At 27.4% G+C, this 19,906-nt stretch overlaps 1 protein-coding gene across 4 annotated transcripts in view; it reads left to right on the top strand.

Annotated features, from left to right (window-relative positions):
- The window catches only part of crp (transcription factor cropped), a 36,944-nt gene extending 24,932 nt beyond the window's left edge, over positions 1-12,012 (top strand). Inside the window, exons 2-5 of one of the 4 annotated variants that reach the window (XM_016057729.5) lie at positions 2,083-2,248; positions 7,083-7,260; positions 9,931-10,139; positions 10,380-12,012. In XM_016057729.5, coding sequence (XP_015913215.1) covers positions 2,083-2,248; positions 7,083-7,260; positions 9,931-10,139; positions 10,380-10,910 — 1,084 coding nt within the window. In that variant the 3' untranslated portion in view covers positions 10,911-12,012. Of the gene's footprint in view, positions 1-2,082; positions 2,253-7,082; positions 7,261-9,927; positions 10,140-10,379 lie in introns of all 4 variants that reach the window. The other 3 variants (XM_016057720.5, XM_071188213.2, XM_071188211.2) reach the window with 3 other exon arrangements.
- Positions 12,013-19,906: the final 7,894 nt, after the last annotated feature.

The raw sequence follows: 19,906 nt of genomic DNA, 5'->3' as shown, positions 1-19,906 counted from the left end.
AATAAGAGAACATTAGTTTATGAGTTATTTATTGTCAAAGTTGAAGAATTTTTATGGCGCCTATTCATTTTTTCAATGGACAACTAAACATTTTTATTGCATTTTATTTAATATAGTTTAGTAAAAATATTAGCAGGAGAATCATGACTTTTTTTAGGTTACGTACTCTGACGAGAAACAATGATAAAATGCTAGCGAATATCGAAATTGAAAATGTATACGTAACCAATCGTTTTGATTTCAGACGAAGAATTATGAATTTAAAAAATAAATAAATAACAAAATAAATAAATAACAAAATAAATAAATAAATAAAAATCATCTATTTTCCCGATCCTTTCATAATAAAGAAAAGGTTGAACATTTGCTTAAAAGCAAACCTCTGATGAACATTAATGCTTTAAATTTAACTGAAAGCAAAAGGTAGTCATTGTAAAGATGAACAATAGAGTTTTCAAACTTTAATTATCAATGCTTTCAATTCTCCCAGATTCCAATTAAAAAATATATCTTCTCATGATTTAATTATTTTCCTTCAGATATCTGTTCTTTTTGGAAAATTAAAGAAACGAAAAACGTTAAAAGATAACTTTATTTTTTTTTAAATCAATGCTTATAGTGACAACTTGCGGTTTTTTGAGCAAAAAAAAAAAAAAAAAAAAAGAGAAAGGGGGCGATAGGTGGCAGTCAACATTTAGGAAGGGGACGATAAGTGGCTATCAGCATCCAGAGGGGCGATAGGCCGAATAATGTTGGGTAATTGTTTTAATAGACAGCAGCTCTACTAGACAGTAATGTCTAGACAGTAATGTCTAGACAGTAATTTCAGTCTTTTATAAATTTTTGAGGAGTGAATTTTAATATAAAGGAGTGAACTTCAAAACAGATTGTTGATTACTGCCGTTTTCTAACACGAATTATATTAAAACAAACATTAATTGTACAAAATAAATGCCTTAAATTTATTGATTGAATATTTAATCCAAAAAATTAGTTTGCGCGTTATTTACAATTTTTTTTGTTCTATTTTCAGGAAAAGTTGAACGAGTTTCTAGAAGATCAATAAAATACATTATTTTTTTTATGTTTTTTTATAATATATTTTAACAATTTTACAGTATATTCAAAATTAATATCACAACTGAATTATGAAAATTTCCTTGAGTAGGATAATGTTGGGTTGAATAGGAAAGGGATATGTCTAACGTAAACGGTATCCCAACAATGCCAAACATGGAAGGATTGCCAAAAATACCAAATATGGATGGATGAAGAAAAAACATGCTTACTGATTTTCAAAGCGATTGACTCTTTTAACATTATAAAATAACTAACAATTTTACGGAGGAAAAAAAAACTTATGGAGTATTTTTTCTCCTAGTAAAATTCTCTCCAATTGCGAAACAGAAATCTGATGTGTAAAATATGCATCTAGATGTGTACTGTCGAATTCTGATTAGAATCAAAATCATATCTTAATTTTTCACGCTTTTTAGATTTTGTTGAAGTTTTTTATTCATCAATACTTTTTTTAAACTGATGTAGCTGTGTAACTTATTTTTTTAAAATTGTCCTTTTGAATAATAAAAAAAATTTTTTTTTCGTAAATTAAGTATGAACCCTGTCTTATGATACTGGTTTGAAAGAAGAATAATTTACACTATGTAAGATTACAATCTACATGAACCGCAGACCATTATTTTCCACACTATTTTGAAATTCGGTTATTTCTTATTTTTTTGTATCTTTTAAAACTATCTTTAAGATTGATTTACTATCTCCAGGGCAATCCAAAATTATATACACGTTATGGTTTGCAAATTTTTGTAAACTAGTTTTATAAATAAGCTCTAAAAGTGTAAGGTTTGTGCAATAATTATCAACTTTCGATCACCCAGACTAGTTGCTGATGTCATCATGATGTCTTGTAATTCACCTGGTTTGTGTGTTTTTATTAAGACATGTATTTTTTCTATGAATCCTTGGTCATTACTTAAATAATTTCAGTTCAAGAAACGCTCTTTTTTAAGTGATTGATTTGAATTTTATCCAAATACATAAATATGTATGTTATTTTTATAGGTTAGGAAACAGACCAATTTCTCCTAAAAGTTTATTAGAACAGGAGAAGAGGATAAGAAGAGAAATTGCTAACAGTAATGAAAGACGCAGAATGCAAAGTATAAATGCGGGCTTTCAATCTCTTCGTGCTTTACTGCCTCATCGTGAAGGTGAAAAACTAAGCAAGGCAAGTTCTTTATTTCAAAAATCATTTTGTTATTTAATAGTTTTTTCCTTTAAAAAACATTTTACCCCAGTAGTAGAATTCACGGAGTGAATCTGCAACACTATCTTCGTAAATCCAAATTTATCTGTGATCTAAACACACTCAGACAAATTTTAAAAATTCTGCGTAATCTAACAAGTAAAAAAATTGGCAAACATAAGGTCCTTGAATATTACGCATAAAAATTTTCTTTAAATTTAAGTTGAATTCATACAATGATAATAAAAAAAAAATGGGATAAATCCCAACATAGTTAAAGGGGAAAAAATGCTGTAGTAATCAACAGCAACCATTGCCGTACTTTAGGGTTTCTGCTACCACACATTTAAACAAGATAAGAAAAAAATTCAGAGAATTGTCGGGAAAAAACGTCATTTTATCCCAAAACTGGGAATTGTTAGGGAATTTTACACCCTATCTAATTGCAAGATTTCACTTTTCTGTTTACAACCGTAATTTGAGCTTGTGCAGTAGAGGATTTAAAAAAAAAAAACAGACTTTTTTTTCCGGTCTGATCATCTTAAAGTGTAATAACAAGATTCTGTTATTCTTAACCGTTTCTGAAGTGTTGTCAATTGGATATCCCAGTTAAGTAACTTGAAACTTCTTCCTTGAAAGTATTGACATGCAAGATTTTTTTCTAATACACTTATGCTTCTCAATTTTCATTATCCCTTAGTTGTTATGACAAATTAGTGTTTTATAATTTTGAATAATACATTAATTATTAGAAACAAAACGTTTTTTTTTTATCATCTACTATGTTTATTTATTTTATATCGATCAGAGAAACACTATTTTTTTTTTAATTGAATGAATTCTGATTCCTCAGAGGTGGTGGTATCATTAGCAAGTCTTTTGCCTGATGTGAATCACATCTGCTTTCGTTAGAAATCGTCTGCTTTTATAATATTTTTTTTTATTTGGTAAAAAAAATAAAAGTAGAATGCTTATACATAAGCATTAGATTAATTATTTATTACTGAAAGCAGGCAGTATTTTTAGCTTTCTTATTTTACAAGTGATACATTTCTGATTCCACTTCGTTTTGAGTTCGTTTTTTTCTCCTCTTTTTTTTCCGTTTGCAATACATTTCGTACTAGCTAAATTAATTCTTCCTATTCATGAATTTCATAATATTTTTTTTTTTAATAATTATTAATTCAGTTGATCACATATCTGCGGCTCCTGGTTTCTAAATTTAAGTTAGCATTTCGTTTCTGTCTGGAAATGGTAATTCTGTTTTTATTTAATTTGATTAATAGGTTATTGTATTTCACAGTTTTCTATTTTTCTCTTTAAGTAGGTAGGAAATATATTGCTTTTTTTAATCATTAATTTGTTTTATATTAGTTAATTTGGGTGATTTTAAGTTATCTTCAGTTAATTATAATTTGGTTTTATCTAATTTATTATAATTTGGCTGACTACAATAATTCTTTTTGATATTTTTTTTATTGATTTCACGTTTTACCATTGTCCTTTAAATTTTTCTATTTATTTATCTATCTATTTATGATTCTATTTTTAAACGTTTTTCTGTTGATTTAAATTTAATTAAATGCAGATTATTTGTATAATATTTTTATTAATGTATTTTTTAAATTTTTTTTAGGATGACTTAGTTTTTGAAAAGTTGTTCTTTTATTTTATGAAGTTCTCCCTCCATTTTTCGTTATCGGGCAGCTGTGTATTATATTTTAGGATAATTTAATTAAACGTTTTTGTCGTTTGTTTATTTATCTTTTTACTTTTGCTTGTCTGTTGATAAAAAGCATTATTTTTTAGTTATTTATTCTATTTGATTTAATTTAATAAATATGGCTTGCTTTTAATTAAATAAATCTTTCACAAATACATCTCATGTAGATCTTTTAGATAGATTTGACCTAAAAAATCAACTCTTAACTTGCCAAAATCATAAATGAATTTAAAAATAGAAAATTTGTAAAAAAATATAAATATGGGTAAATCTTTAATCCTAAAGCATTGGAGATTTAAACAAAGGAATGCTATAGAAAAAATAGTTATTCACATTAAAAAAAAAAAAAATCAGGAAAGATGGAAAAAGATTGATTTCCAAGCAGCAAATGACGAAATTCAGGAAAAAATTGGCTAATTACAAAAAATCGCCAGAACTTTGCTCAAAATCAGATTAGTGGAAGATTGATAAAAAATCGTTAAAATAATAATAAAAGTGAACATATTGACAAATTGATTTTTTAAAAATTGTATTTGTACTTAACTATAGAATTATTTATTGCAACTCCCTTCTATAAAATTCTTCCGGCCTTTTTACATATTTAACAATGTGGATATGGTATAAAAATTCTTTAGTTCTCAATGCTTTTATTTAATAATTTACATTTATCGGTAAATATTTATTATTATATGTTATACAGTAAGTGCAATATAGTCAATTTTAGGATATATATTATTCATTTAATTTTCAAACTATTGTTTATATTTTTCTGGAGTTCAATTACGCAAAGTAAAACTTAATTAATAGTGTCGGGTGTTCTCATACCCACAAAATGTCACCAACACGTGTGATAACAAAATTATGCAATATAGCTTATTTTTTTTGGGCCCTGTCTGAAAATAAAACAAAAATCAAGTTGCGTCAAATCAAATGTGCTAGATTAAAAAAAAAAAAAAAAAAAGAATTGGAAAATGATTTTTTAATTCAGAAATAAACCTTTATTTGTACCATATGAATTAGTTCGGTTTAAAGTAATGTAGTCTCATAAACATTCTTTTCAAGGGATTTGATAAATTTATGAATCACACTTTTCTTGTTCGAAAAATTTATTCTCCCATTTGTGAAATGCTAGTAACTGGTTTTCATTTGTTTTCAAGTTAAGAAAAATGTTGTATTAACTTCCTTTATGATTTTGTTTTACAATTCTCTGAATGCATGTTAACAATATACTTCATTTTCAAAATTATTTTGAAATGAAACCATTTTGAATGAATATAAAATTCCAATTAAATTAAGTTACTCACATTTAAAACTCCTTTTGAATTGGCATAGTGTTGTTTTCAGCAAAAGAAAAAAATGTTTGCTAATCATTATTGCCTTTGATGTCATTCTAAACAATATATTATCCTGTGTCCTCAGTCATTGTTGTTTGTTTCTGTTGGTAGTTTTTCTTACTGATTTATAATGAATTAGATGGAGAATTCGAAAACACTTCACTGTCATAGTTATAAATATTTTATTATTAAAATTCTAAATTTAACACATTGTAATTTACTTTTTTTTTTTATTTGCCATGAAAATATTTTTTTATGCCATACTCGGATTAGTATAATTTTGTGTAGAGTAAGAAACTCACTTTTAATAAATTTTGATTTAATGATCATTATTTTCATGTTAGAGGATTATGGTTTAAAGGTCTAACCTTAAATACGCTAATTAATTAGTTAAGACAATATTTTCAGTTACAAAATCAGACACAAAAACTTTCTTTCTCTAAACAAATGTAACTTGTTGGATGTATATGTATTTTTAACCCTCAAAATAGATGTTACAGCATCTGGAAAATATGGTCATACAGTCAAGCCCTGATTTAATGAGAACCCAGTTTCAATGAAGGAGAAAATATTTGGTTATTACAATTTTAAGTCTATTGGAGTTTATCTTGCTTTTAACATGCAAACCCCAGTTTTAGCAAACTTTATTTTTGTGATTCTTAAAATTTATACTTATTTCCATATCTCTAGCCCACCTTACCACTTAAAAAATTTCTTTAATATTTGTAAGACAACTGAAGATTAGTATTGTGATATATATCCAGTGAACACAAGAATCCTTTTCAAAAGCAAGGGTGCAAATGCTGTTTTTCTGTGTCAAATGAAGTCTTATCCGAAGAACAATAGCGCAATAAGAAGACAAAAACAGTTCATAGCAAATTAACTAAGTATAATATATAGAATTTATAAAGTATTTTAGAATTTTTTCCCCCCTATTCCCATTCTTTACAACCACTTGGTTATAATGAGCAAATATTATGGTCCCTTAGTTATTGTTATAAGCAAGTTTGATTATTATAGTTTAAGCAGGAGAGGGGTTGAGATTCTGAGCCTCTAATGTTAATTTCACTAGCACACAATCCTCAATGAAATCCTATTTTTAACTTTTAGAGTGATTCACTCCAAATTATAGAATTTATCATTTAAAATTATGTAGATTAAATTGGTGTAAACTTTTACTTTAAAATTCAAAATTTTTTGATCATTAATGAATTAAACAATAAAAATTATAAAAAATAATTTTTTACATGAAATTATGTGGATAAACAAGTTTTACTTGTGTGTAAAAATGCCTTGATTTGCTTCATTAGTTCCAGAGATTTGGTGAAATACGCAAAAAGAAAAATTAACAATAATGGACCTTAATTTATCATCACTCTCCTGTCTCAGCTATTGTAACCATTATTTCCTTATTACAGTTAAGGATCGAAATCAGTAAAAAAAAGGGGGGGGGTAGGTATGTTGATTTAGAGAAAGTACGTGTTTATGCCTGATTTTGTTACTTAAAATATTGTTTGCACAAATTAATTTGCATATTTAAGGTTAGACCATCTAACAATTAAGATTTAGTTCTAGTAATGAAAATATGATCATTAGATCAAAAGTTATTAAGGTTTGCTTTTTTTCTTCACACCGTACAGCTGAGGGAAAAGGGTTTCATTTGTCATACAGATAATTTAAAAATAATTGAGAAATCTTTTATGTCTTAAGAGTTATTTTATTTAATTGTAATATTTTGTGGATTAAACTGTTATTTCAGGCAGCAATACTTCAGAGTACAGCTGATTATGTATTTCAATTGGAACAAGAGAAGGCTAGACTCTTAGAACAAAACAGCCAGTTTTCACGAAGATTGCTTCACTCTCCATCTAATATTCAAGACAGTGATGGTAGTTGTTCTGGATCTCCTTTACCAAAAAGGAAAAAACGAGAGCCTGGCAAGTTTTTGTTTACTATTTTATTTACTTGTATGTATGTATAGGGAATGTTTACACATGGCCTTATGAGGTCACATGTAAATTGCCAAGTGTGTGTTCTTAACCATTTATAACCACATTTTTGCGACTGTTAGATGCTCATTCCTCCTTTCCAAAACATATACAGCAGAGGTGCCAACTATTATGATTTCATAGTCAAGATTATGATTAGCTAAGTACAGTACAGAACCCGTTATCCGGAAATCAGAAAACCGGAAAACCAAGAAACCGGAACGAAATTCGATAAATTTTCTCGCCATTTTTAAAAAAAAAAAAATTTTCCTCATAAGTTTTTACGATTTTTCTTTCTTTTTTTAAAGATGTTTACCTTACCATCATTTTGGAAATAATCATTAGTGTATTACTTTATCGTTTTTTCTTATTTTTAAGATTATTTCCAAATTTTTTTTTTTTTTAGTTGGGTTTAACAATAAAAAAACGGTTTTTTGTAGCGATTCAGAAAACCGGAAAAATCAGTTATCCGGAATAGCGATGGTCCCGACCGTTCCGGATAATCGGTTCCCTACTGTAATAAAAATAATGGTTTTTAGAATTTCCATAATTTATTTAAAATTTTTTCTACTCTTTAAAGATTTTTAAATACAACGAATAAAATACAACCAATTTGATTGAAAGAAGATGTTTTAGAAAAAAGCAAAGAAATTTCATTTTTCCTTTTCCAGCAAGCTATTCTGAAACTTAATCTTCTTGCCTTTTAGAAGAATAAAAGAGTGTAAACTTATCTGAAATGCTGTGAGTAAAATTTTTTATTGGTTCTAGTGCATGATGATAAAAATGTTTGTTTATATTTTGAGGACATTGAACAACGACATTTATTCATATCGGGGCTGTTTTGCCTCTGTATTTTAGTATAGATTTTTTGATGTTCCAGCCAATATTTCATTAATTATGTCAAAATTTGAAAAACCATGTAGAAATCACCGAAGAACAATCGAAAAAATGTGTTTTTATGACTGTCTCGCTGAAAGCGTAGCTCGTAAAACTGACTTCAAAATTCAGGCATCATGATATATTGAACGCATCAAAATCAGAAAAATTGTGGAAATTGAGGAAAAAACAAAATGGAACTGTAGAAAAAGTTATTCAAAAACAGCATGGATGTATGGTGTGAATAGAGGGCATCAAAAAAGGGTTTCTCATATTTGAAACTTGCGTGCACTTATAACAACTTATTAAAAACATCGTAATTTGAAGAAGAAAAAAAACTATATGAACTAAAGTTCGCAAATTATAATTATATTTATAATATCGAAATTTAGAAGGGAAAAATAACACTGGATATGGTTGGGGGGCAATTCGATGATCAAACAACGTAGTTCTTAATAGAATTGTTGCGAACTAAGCACGTCTAAAATGGATAACTGAAATTAAAATTTGCTGGTGTATGTACGATGGAATCGTTGAGAACTCAATGTGCCAAAACATAATTACACAAATTTGAAATCCGACAATTGTATAAACATTATACTAAAATTATCGGAATTTGAAAGGGAAAAAAAGACACGTTTTTATAAATAATGGTTCAGATTTGTTTTGGAAGGAAAAATTTTTTATAATGCAAGTTATAAAAAATTTTATTCGTCTTCTCGTGACATCTTTTAATTATAAGATGGTCTTAAGTAAAGAGGAAAATTTTAAATAGTTAGATAATATTCTAAATGAGTGATGCAACGGATTTTAATTTGGCCGGATACCGGATATTTAGAATCTAAATCGGTTTTTGCTATTACATTTTTCAATAACTATTCGACCGATTGCCCTCAAATTTTGTATATTGCCATTTAAAATTGCATACCTTACGAGTCAAAATTTTTTTGACTATTTTTAAATAAAATAATAAAAAATAAGTATTTACTAAAAGTAATATTTTGCGTGAAATTATCCTAGGAGAATTTTATAATTCTAAATAATTGTATAATTGTATGCAAAAAATTTTCATTTCGCTTAAAAACTTCTTGAGATATAGTGAAAGACGCAAAAAGGTAAAATTAACACTAAGGGGTCCAAACTTTGTACAGCTCTCCTGATTAAACTATTGAGACCATATTTTCCAGATTGTGGCTACCCCCCATATTTAAGGTATAGGAAAGTACATTTTTGTGTCAGATTTTGTAACTTAATATCTTCTGCATCAATTAATTAGCATATTTGAGGCCAACCTCTCGAACCATTAAAATTGAGTCCTAAAATGTGAAGATCCAATCATGAGATCAAAAGTTATTCAGCGTTTTTATTTTTTGCTTGACCACTACATAAAACTAAGGATAATACAGTTTTGAAACTTTCTTAGCACTCTATTATCCTTATAACAATTGAATAATGTAGAGTGCTTCAGAAAAGCCTGTTGTAAACATTTCACTCAATAAAAGTTGCAGTATTTCTGGTTAGTACTCTATAGATATTTCTATAAATAAAGAAACATTGGTAAAGAAGTAAAATGCTATTAAAAAAGTCATGAAAATGTTTTGAGGGGTCCTGATTTTTTTCCGGGAACCTAGTAGATACCCTGTATAAGCATATTTAAGATGCTCTCCTAAAACTATTCAGATAGCTCCTTCATTTGTAATATTACATTTCTTACAACAAAGTTGATGTTTTTTTTTATAGCAGATTGCATTGATGAAGGAATTGGTAGTTCTAGCCCTTCTAGAAGTGAGAATGGAGGTGATGATATGAAAAGAGAAATAATGGAATTGAGACTTCAACTTGAGCATGAGAGAACATTGAGGGTGCTTGTGGAACAACAACTTCGGAACTTAGAATCTAGACTTTATTCTACTGATAATGAAGCAGCTGAACAGTACCATAGTGTGACTGAGGTACTTATTTTATCAATTTTCATGTTGAAATGTTTTATAATCTAATTAATATACAAAACTTCAAGCATGCTTTTTATTCCTTAAGCCATTTAAAAACATGAAAATCCTCATGATTTTCTTCAACACTATGCTGTGATCAATCTTGCCGAAACTTTTGACAAAATGATCAGCTGTATATTAAGTCATAAAATTCCTGATTCCAATTACTTTATTTGTCTCAAACTGATCTTTTTATTTCAGGATATTGACAAATGTTTGAACTTTGGTCAGGAGAGTGGACTTGGCAGTCCAATATCAAGTCAGGATGTTGAGAGTTCTCACGAAATGTCTCCAAGAGGCTCAAGTCCTGAATTATCCAATTTAGATGTTCCAGAAGATCTTTCAGGCAAAAGTAGCTCAGTTCTACTTCCAAGTGTAGATGAGTTATCAATTTCGGATAATACCATTCCAGGACTTGTACTATCATCTAGTGATATTAGCATAGAATCTTTTCCTGTAGACTTTAATATTGCCTCACAACAAACATCTTACAAAGTTAGCACATCTAGGCAGAATCTTGAAACAATAGTTGAAGCAATTAGACATGTAGAAGGGGATCACATGTTTAGAGATGACCCTACACCAGAATTATTGGACTTAGTCAATGAAAGTCAAATAATGTTAAATCACAAACCAGATCAAACTTCTATGATTTCATTTCAACATCATATAATAAAAAAAGCTCCTCTCATTCAATCTCGACCTGGAGTGATAGTCTCCAATCTCTCTTAAACATTTCATTTTGGCATTTTCATACCTGTATAAATTATCCATTTTTCATTGAGGTGTGCCCATACATGAGTGTATAGTAAAATTGTAACACTGTTTTTTATGAGACACTTGAAAACTTTTGCATTTTATATAAAAAAAAATTTTAAAGATTGTTTGTATATTTAAAATGTACTATAAGGAATTTTGTTGTATGATAATTATTCTTATTGTTAGAATTGGTTTTAAACTGCATGTTATAATTAAAAAATTTATTTGCCAAAAAATCAGTGCTTTTAACTATAAATGGTCTCGAAATTTTATAATTTTTTATCGGATTAATAAGTTTTTTAAAGTTGCTTAGATTCTAGTTCTTATTTATAGAACGTCTGGATCACTTTAATTTGAATAATATTTTTAACCTTGTGTGCTGTAAATCTGTAACTAATTTTAAAATGAAGGAGATGAGTAGAACATTTTTTAAGAAAATTTATTCTTGTTTGTGTAATTATGTAATATTGCTTTTTTTTTTTTTACACATCATACCTCATATATTTATTTACACAAATGTATTAATCCATTAAGCTTAAGAAATTACTCTGTCTTTATATATAATATATAATATTTCAAAATGCAAGTTTAATCCATTATATATCAATCTAATAATTGTGTAAATAATCAAAAAGATACTATGTAATATAATTTTTTTCCTGATCTTTGTAATTATAACAACCTTTTTCCATTTAATTTCATACTTTGAAAAAAAAAAATTCCCACAACAGCCAGTTATGAGCAAGTAATGTCTTGAGGCTCCACAATTTTGCTACCAGTTGCATGAGGGCGACAATGTTGTGAGCAGTAATCGCCATTACTTCTCATACAAGCTGGTATCCATTGATTTGAAGCTGGATGAATGTCAGGCCACCACATGGAATAGAACTCCAGTGCTTTAAAATGACAGCTCAGTGCTTTTGTTTCATTTATTTATTATCTGTAGTAACTGATTTACTAAATTTCTTATGTCATCAAACTTACATTGCCGTTATATTCAGTTTATTTTTTATGGTGGCATAATACCTTCTATAGACTAATTTTAAATAAATTGTCAAACTTTGTTTATTGTCAAGCTTTGTTGTTAACCCTAAACTATTTGAATTTTGTTTCTTAATTAAAAGAAACATTATTATTGATAATTTAAAGATACATGTAGTTTTTATCGGAGCCTGAAAATCATATTGCATGTGTCATGTAAAAAATTGTCGCATGCTTTTTTTACCATTACGTGCTTGGCCAGGCATGTAAATATCAATTTAGCACCTCCTGTTTTAACAGAAACATGAAAATGCCAGATAGGACTCAAAAGGGTAGAGGAAGAAAGGGAAAAGATTTTAATGTTATGTAATATAACAATGAAAAAGAATTCATCAAACAAAAGTAGCTTTTTTTTTTTTTACTTTCCTAGTTTTTCTTATTTTTCTTTTAAAATAAAGCACCCCATTTTCTGTTCCATAAAAAAATAAATACTTCTGATAATATCCTTTGTTAAATTTATAACTCTGCATTTACTCAGTCAATGCTAATTCATGCAAAATAGTCAATGAACAATACAATAACACTCAATACATCATTGTTAAGAATACTTAATTCTTTTGATTTATACTTAAAATATCAGTGTTATTGTAGATATGTTATTAGTGTCATTTTTTCCCAAAATGAATTATAGATGATTCATAGCTTTTTAATAGATGTTTTGTTTTTACATTCATAGGTTTTTATTAAAGATGTTTAAGCACACAAAAATTTAAGATTTTACTAGCCTTGACCTTCATGCAATGTTGCATAATTCGCATAGCACAATTTTTCATTTCTTCTTTTTTTTAAGTACATCATATGAAATATGTTGGTCCTGATTATTAAAAATTTTGCTTCTCAATGCATGTGCCAAAAAATAGCTAGCGCTAACTGATAAAACTACTTTAAAGTCAAATTAAAATAATTTAATTACTATTTTTTATTCTAATTTTTAAATAATATGGAGCAGTATCCTTAAACTGTCTAATAATTAACAGTAAATGAAATGCATAATGTTTCCTAAATTAATTATTTAGAAACTCTACTTTAGTAAACAAATCAAACTGATAAAAATTTGTAACAAATTTATAAATTTTTATTTTAAAAAAAAAGGTTATCTTTTAAGACACTTACTTTAAGATTTGAATGAAAGAGAAGTTCAACTGCACATTTATTTACTTTAGGGATGCACAGCCTGATGTTTGGCCCACAGGAGCTTGTAAACACATGGAAAAGATTATTATTATTTCCCTCAATATTTTAACTATGATAATATTACTACCAGAATTGTGTATTTGAGTATTTAAACTTTTATAAAGCTATAAAAATTTAATATTTATTATTCAATGATCAACACAAGTTACATAGCAATGATTATGTTGAATTTTCTGCATCACAAAATATGTTGTGATACTGCTTTAAAAAGCTTGTATGAATTCTGATTTTGCTAATAGTATTTTTCAGAGGTGCAGAATATGTCCGATTGCGCAAACTTGGTTCGGACGAAACTCAGGCAGCCAAGGGAAATCATCAGTCTAATTAAATAATAAAATTGCAAAAAAGTTTTTTTGTTGTAAATAAATAATGTATACCTTTATAAAATTTTTCCAGTTAATTCAAGAATTGTATTTTACAGTTAAAAAAAGAAATTATTATACAAAATTTTTAACAATCTACAGACTTTACTTTCGAAAAACTATTTTGGAACATTTATTGTAACTAAAAAAATGCACTATAATTATTGTGGAAATTTAAAATCGAATAAATTGATTTAGGGAAACATTATGCTCTGAAAATATTCTACACCTCTGATATTTTTTAGTACTAACAAGCTTTGCTACTGAAATTTATGCTGTCTGATACATTTAATACCTTATTTCCACTTGTAAGTTATGAATCAGCCATTTAATTGACCACTGTTTAACACACTTTCTTTGTGCCGATTTTATCAAAAATCTAAATGATTTTTTATGCAGTTATTTCTACAGTTTTCCATTTGGATTTGAAAATTCCCCATTTTTACTGTGATATGACGGCACAAGTGTTTCAATCTGCACATTTAAATAATCACTTTTTGACAAACTTTATTTGTGCCAATTTCATTTTAAATCCGAGTTGTTTTTCAACCATTTTTTGAGTAGTTATTGTTGTGAATTTCCACATGGTTTTAAAAATACTGATATTTTTATTACAACATGCAAATTTTAAATAATTACTTATTAATGCACTTTATTCATGCTGATTTGAGGATAAATTTAACTGTTTCATTATAAACTTTTTTTTGCAATTTCTGTGCTTTTCCATGTAATTTTGACGATCCTTAATCACCAAATAATACCAAATCAATATTGAATCTTATTTTGTACTATAATAGTTTTATTAAAATGTTTGGTTTTTGTTTGAACTGCATAAATTTCTTCAAATGAAATATTTAATGTGAATTTTCATTACTCATTGAAATATGTGATTAATTTTTCTTATATACTTTCATACTGTGAGTGTAGCAGTTTTTTTGTTGTTGAGAGTTTATTTTTAAATGAACTTTTGCATTGTTTGATGTGATAAAAAAGTAACCCATTTCTTTTCCGCATTGTTTCTATTTTTTAATAAATCTATTTTTGATAAAAAGAAATTTTTTTAAAAAAATTATCAGTTTTTTTCATTTTTAAATAAATTCTAATAAAAGTATTTAATTCTCTACAAATATATTACTTAGTTTACTGATAAAAGAAATTAGCACTTAGTGCACTATTGTTTAACTAAAAATTACCATATTTGTTATCACTGTTTCTAAATTTGTGTGCAACCCTTCTTCGTTAGTCAACCTGCTGTGCAAGTGGCTCTAAACTCGAAAGATTGTGCAACCCTTTAATAACCCTCTAAGGAAATAGATTTAATGCCTTAGTGCATAAACAAAATCAAAAGTTTCAAAACTAAGAAATTCATATTCTAGTCTCAGAATTTGGTCTGCCACCTTAATTTTATCACAAACACTTACACAATTGTTTTAAACAATGCATTAATTTCTTTGATGCAGTCAGGGTTTAATCCATTTAAAAAAAGAAGAAAAACTTTGAAGTAAATATTAAGAAGATAATCATATTAGAAATATCTTTCATTTCAGATTTGATTGAGAAATTTGATTTGATAAGACAAAAAGATCACTTAATACATGTGATTTTTCTTCCAAGTGTCAAAGAATTAATTTTATAGTCATGTTATTATTTTTAAATATTTGGACAGAGCAAATGAGATCTAAGTGTCCCATGGATACATAAAGCACATTTTAGTTCTGTTTGCTTGCCATTTCGTATAATTAAAATTTTAAGAGCACAAATTGAATACTTGATTATCTGAACTGTGTGTAGCATTAGGTACAGTGGAACAGTATAAAACATATAGTATATTAGTTATCTTTCTGTTTAACAGCAATCTTAAAACATTACTTTTGTACCTCATTTTTTTAAAAAGAAAATGGTGTAGAGTTTCCAGACAAGTCGAGATACTTTTTGTCAGTAAAAAGTCTAATGATTGTATTTAGAGATACAACAACTGTCCCCTTCATAAAGTATCTCATTCCTGTGCCATCTTCTTTCATGTTTGAATTTTTCAAAACAAATTTTTGAGTATCAAGTGATTCGTTACATGAAAACGTAGAAGAATCTTGGATGCATGATCTATTCTAGAAATATTTGTGTAGTTCAATATAAAGTGAATTTTCCCTTTTGAAATGTAGATAACTTATTTGTTATTCATGTGGAATAATTAATTTAAAATCAAAATATAGATTTACCTTGTGACTGGTTATTTTTTTTAATAACATCCCACAGTTTAAAACATATATCAGGCAAATAAAATAGCTCATTTATTCTTAAAGGAGCATTCGTACTGCACGTGCAAAGGTTTAGAAACTGTATGGTTAACTGCTCCCGCATGCGCAAATTGTAGTGGTGTACAGTCACATGTGGTGAAAATACTCCAGAAAAATTTTGCTCAGCTGGTTAAACACAATTCAAGGTTCTCCTGTATAAAATTAGTTTTATGTATAACTTTTTTATAAATTCTAGCATATGGTTTTCATTTTTCACCTGATTTGCACTGGCTGTTGTTCTTTTAAATTAGCTGTTAACCCAAAATACATATGATTAAGTCAAGTTATATGCCAAACTTCGTAAGATTCTACTGTAAAGTATTTTGTTAATTCTATTTTCTTAAGTTATTTTCTAATATTATTTTACATTACCCAGAGAAATTCTTCAATTGTAAAATAGTAGACTACTTCTGTTATGGCATTTGTAATTTTTTTAAACTAAGTATTTAAAATTTCTGTAACTGGTTTGTTTAAATAGAAAGATTGATATTTATTTAATTTTTGACAAATATTTTTAATTATTTAGGAAAATGATTAATGTGTCCACAGACAGCTAAAATTGTTTTTAGGTATGTGACATAATAGAGAATCATAATAATGTTGGTAAATTAATTGAAAATGGCTATTAATTTGCATAATCATTATCTAAACATGTATGATGGATAATTTTATGATTAAAAAATATTAACAAAATTTAAAAATACGAAAAATGTAACCTTTTACCAGTGTATGATTCATAAATTTGACATGCATTATTTTAAGCATGTTGTGAAATTTCAATTACTGAACTGCATCATGTCCATTATCTGTCTATTATCTGAACTGCATTATCTGTCACTCATAGAACTTTACACCTTTGTTTAAGGATATATTTCGTATAAATACAGAGCTGCCAACAAATTCTGTAATATTTCATTTTTATATTCAAAGTTGTAATACAGTTTATAAATTTCATTATAGTTATTGAATATTTAAATCTATTTAAAATTAATTTGATCGCCACTACGCATAAATAAATAAATCATTTATACTGATGCAAGTTATTCAAATAATAGTATGTTAAATGTTAAAGTCGGGGCAAATTAATAAAAATATTTTTATGTAAAGTTGTATTTCTATTATCTTTTCAATAGCGCTTGAAATATTCATTCTTGGAACAAGAAAAGTTGGCAGGCCTGCATACAGTATCTATGGATATAATGAAATGACATTCTATTGATGTGATATTTATTTAATAATCATGTTAAATAATAGGTGGTTTGTGTAAAAGTGTGACTTAATGAAGTTTTGTGCAAATGATATTACATGCTATTTGTATTCAATTTAAATATTCTATAACCTTTATATATTTTAATTTTGAATATCAAAATTACTTCTTCTTTATCTATTATTAAATGAAAACTCAAGATCTTTTCCCCCTATTAGACTTCAAACTATTGCCATATTTAAAATTGGTAACAAGTTTTGGTAACAAGTTACTTTTACGCATAAGAGTTTTCTACTTACTGTTGTTTTGCTGTAAATATATTCCTGTCCATGGGTATGGTGAAATTTTATTTATCATCCCTTATATAGGCTTGGTAAATGGTAATAACTAAGGGTAAATCAAAAAATGTTTTTTTTAAACTCTTTGGGCAAATTATTTATACAAACATATGCTTTGATCATTTACTGCATTCATTTTTTTTTTTTATAATTTAAAAATTACTCAATTTTAGTATTTATACATTTCTAGAGGAAATATCCTTTTATAATAATGGTCTTTCAATGTAATAAGGTCACAGCATATAAAAAAAAAACAGGTATTTTAAAAGCAGATAAATCGACTAATAAAATTATATTTTTCTTCGGGACTTAAAAAAAATTATTTTTGAAGTGGTTTAAGGTAAAACAGTAATAAGTCACATCAAAAAGTTCAGTAATTTAGCTTTTAAGTTTAAGGGGGTTTATAAAATCCTGTTTGTGCTCATAGTAAAAGACAGCAATTAAGTGTAATTTAACAGCTTGATATCAGACAAACCTTTTTCTACTTTGAAGTACTAAATTTAGATATTTTATTAGTTTTGAGCTACTTAAACGGTTCCTACTAAGTCTACTGAATAATTCTAAGTTTTTTTTTTTTAAAGACTTGATACAAGGTAGGGCCTAACTTTGGCCAACTATATCCTAAAATAATGATACCAGCTTACTTGACTTGTGACTTTTCCTAACCTTTTGAGATCTTCAAAAGCAATAAAATAAAATTTTGGTAAATATAGAATGAGCACAAAAAGTGATAATATATATATCTAGAACAACCATTTGTGATCAAAAGGACCGCAATGGAAAGAGTTAAGTGTATTATGTGGATTTAGTACAATGTTTCTCCTCCATTGCTTATCTTTATTTCATTCAAGAACTAGCTGAATAGATCTTCATTTTATGATTTTTTTTACAAAAGAAACCCCTCGTTAACTTGCTGCTGCTCTCCAACCCCTCCAATTGTTTACACGTTTGGCAAATATTTCTATTCAGATTTCTGTGAGAGATATAAGCTTGCAAACTGCTTAGAAATGACTTTACTTGTCTGAGAGAGAGTAAATTTTTGTGAAAAGTTCTAATTTTTTTATAACAGGGATAACTAATTGGTTTCAATAAGCAGCTCTTGCCATTAAAAGTTTATTCAGTACTTGGGAATAAGACTAAAATTTGAATTAAATTTCTGGCTGGCTATGGAACTTAAGACCAAATATTTTTTGTACAATTTGATATATCTAGAAAAAGACAACTTCAGATGTAGGTTGGTAAATACGCTGTCCGTTTGTACGAAAGATATGCCACAACAGAAATTTTTTTACATCCTAAAGACTTGTTCACTCTTTATGGGCAAAAGTACTTTCAATACGGGTAAATGATAGAGAAATCCCACCAAGTAGCAAACCTTCAGCTTTAATTTTAGTACTGGATCAAAAAATTATTATGTATCATTGTAAATAAAAAAAAATCACGCAACCATAAAAGTTAACAAAATTTATATACCTAAGTCTCCCTGAAAAGGTCAATTTTCTTAGCGCATAAGTTTTTAGCATGGATATGTACTATACAAATAAGCCGATTGTAAACAGCACAAAAGATATCTAGAATAAAGCTGATTTTCGTTTTGTCAACTTTAATTTTCTCAAGTTTGCCAATTTTTAAAAAGCATGTAACTTTTCACAAGTTCCTGCAAAGTCCTTTATTTTGAGCTTTGTCATTTCTAAATTGAGCTTTGCCTTCCCGACTTTTCTAAAACTTATTTGTCAGGATGTGCTAAGAAATTTTAATTAATAACTTTTATTTCAAATCATTTGTTAATATCTAAAATGGTATGTAACTTTATAATAGTGTTATTATTTTTCCTGAATCGAATGTAATTTTTTATTTATTGAAAATATCTTTAAATATACTGTGTAATGTTAAAATTATTAAAAATAACCTAACTTTTTATAATGGTATTTGAACTGAAAATAAATTACTTATGCTTTTTTTCTTATTGCGATCAAAATTACTGCAATGGTCGTTATAGGTAGCTAAAAATATCAGTCATTCTAGTGTTAAAACAAATTTCAAAATGTTCGAAGAATCTGTGTAAATTTTTAAATATCATTTATCTTCAATAAAGTAGTTCTAAATTATAAATCTTCCTTAAAATATTAATAGTATTTTTTAAAATAGGTAAGAACATTGAATTTTAATTATATTATTCCATCATCAAAAGTCTGGACTGCTCAAGAGTTTGAAAAGTCCGTAGTTCTAGATGATGGGTATCTTACTTAAACTAGCAGAATTATCTAAGTTTTGATGTCATCTGGTGTATGCAGTTTATGTCGTGATTAAATATGCATGAGCAGACACCTGAAGTTAGTTCCAACAGCTTTATATAGATACACTAGGGTGTCTACCAGTCATGAAATCGCAAAACTTCTTTTTCTTTTCAAGCGCTTCAAGAAGTATTACCCCTAATTGGAAGTTTGTGTGCCGTAAGAATATCATATTAGTAATATCGAAATTTGAAATCTTAAAAATAAATAAATAACGAAGAATCAACAATATGAATTTA

Source organism: Parasteatoda tepidariorum, chromosome 12 (genome assembly GCF_982258835.1).
Source record: "Parasteatoda tepidariorum strain Cologne lab strain chromosome 12, Ptep-v5.0, whole genome shotgun sequence".
Classification (NCBI taxonomy): domain Eukaryota; kingdom Metazoa; phylum Arthropoda; class Arachnida; order Araneae; family Theridiidae; genus Parasteatoda; species Parasteatoda tepidariorum.
The sequence above is the reverse complement of the archived record's forward strand: the minus strand, read 5'-3'. Positions and strand labels throughout refer to the sequence as shown.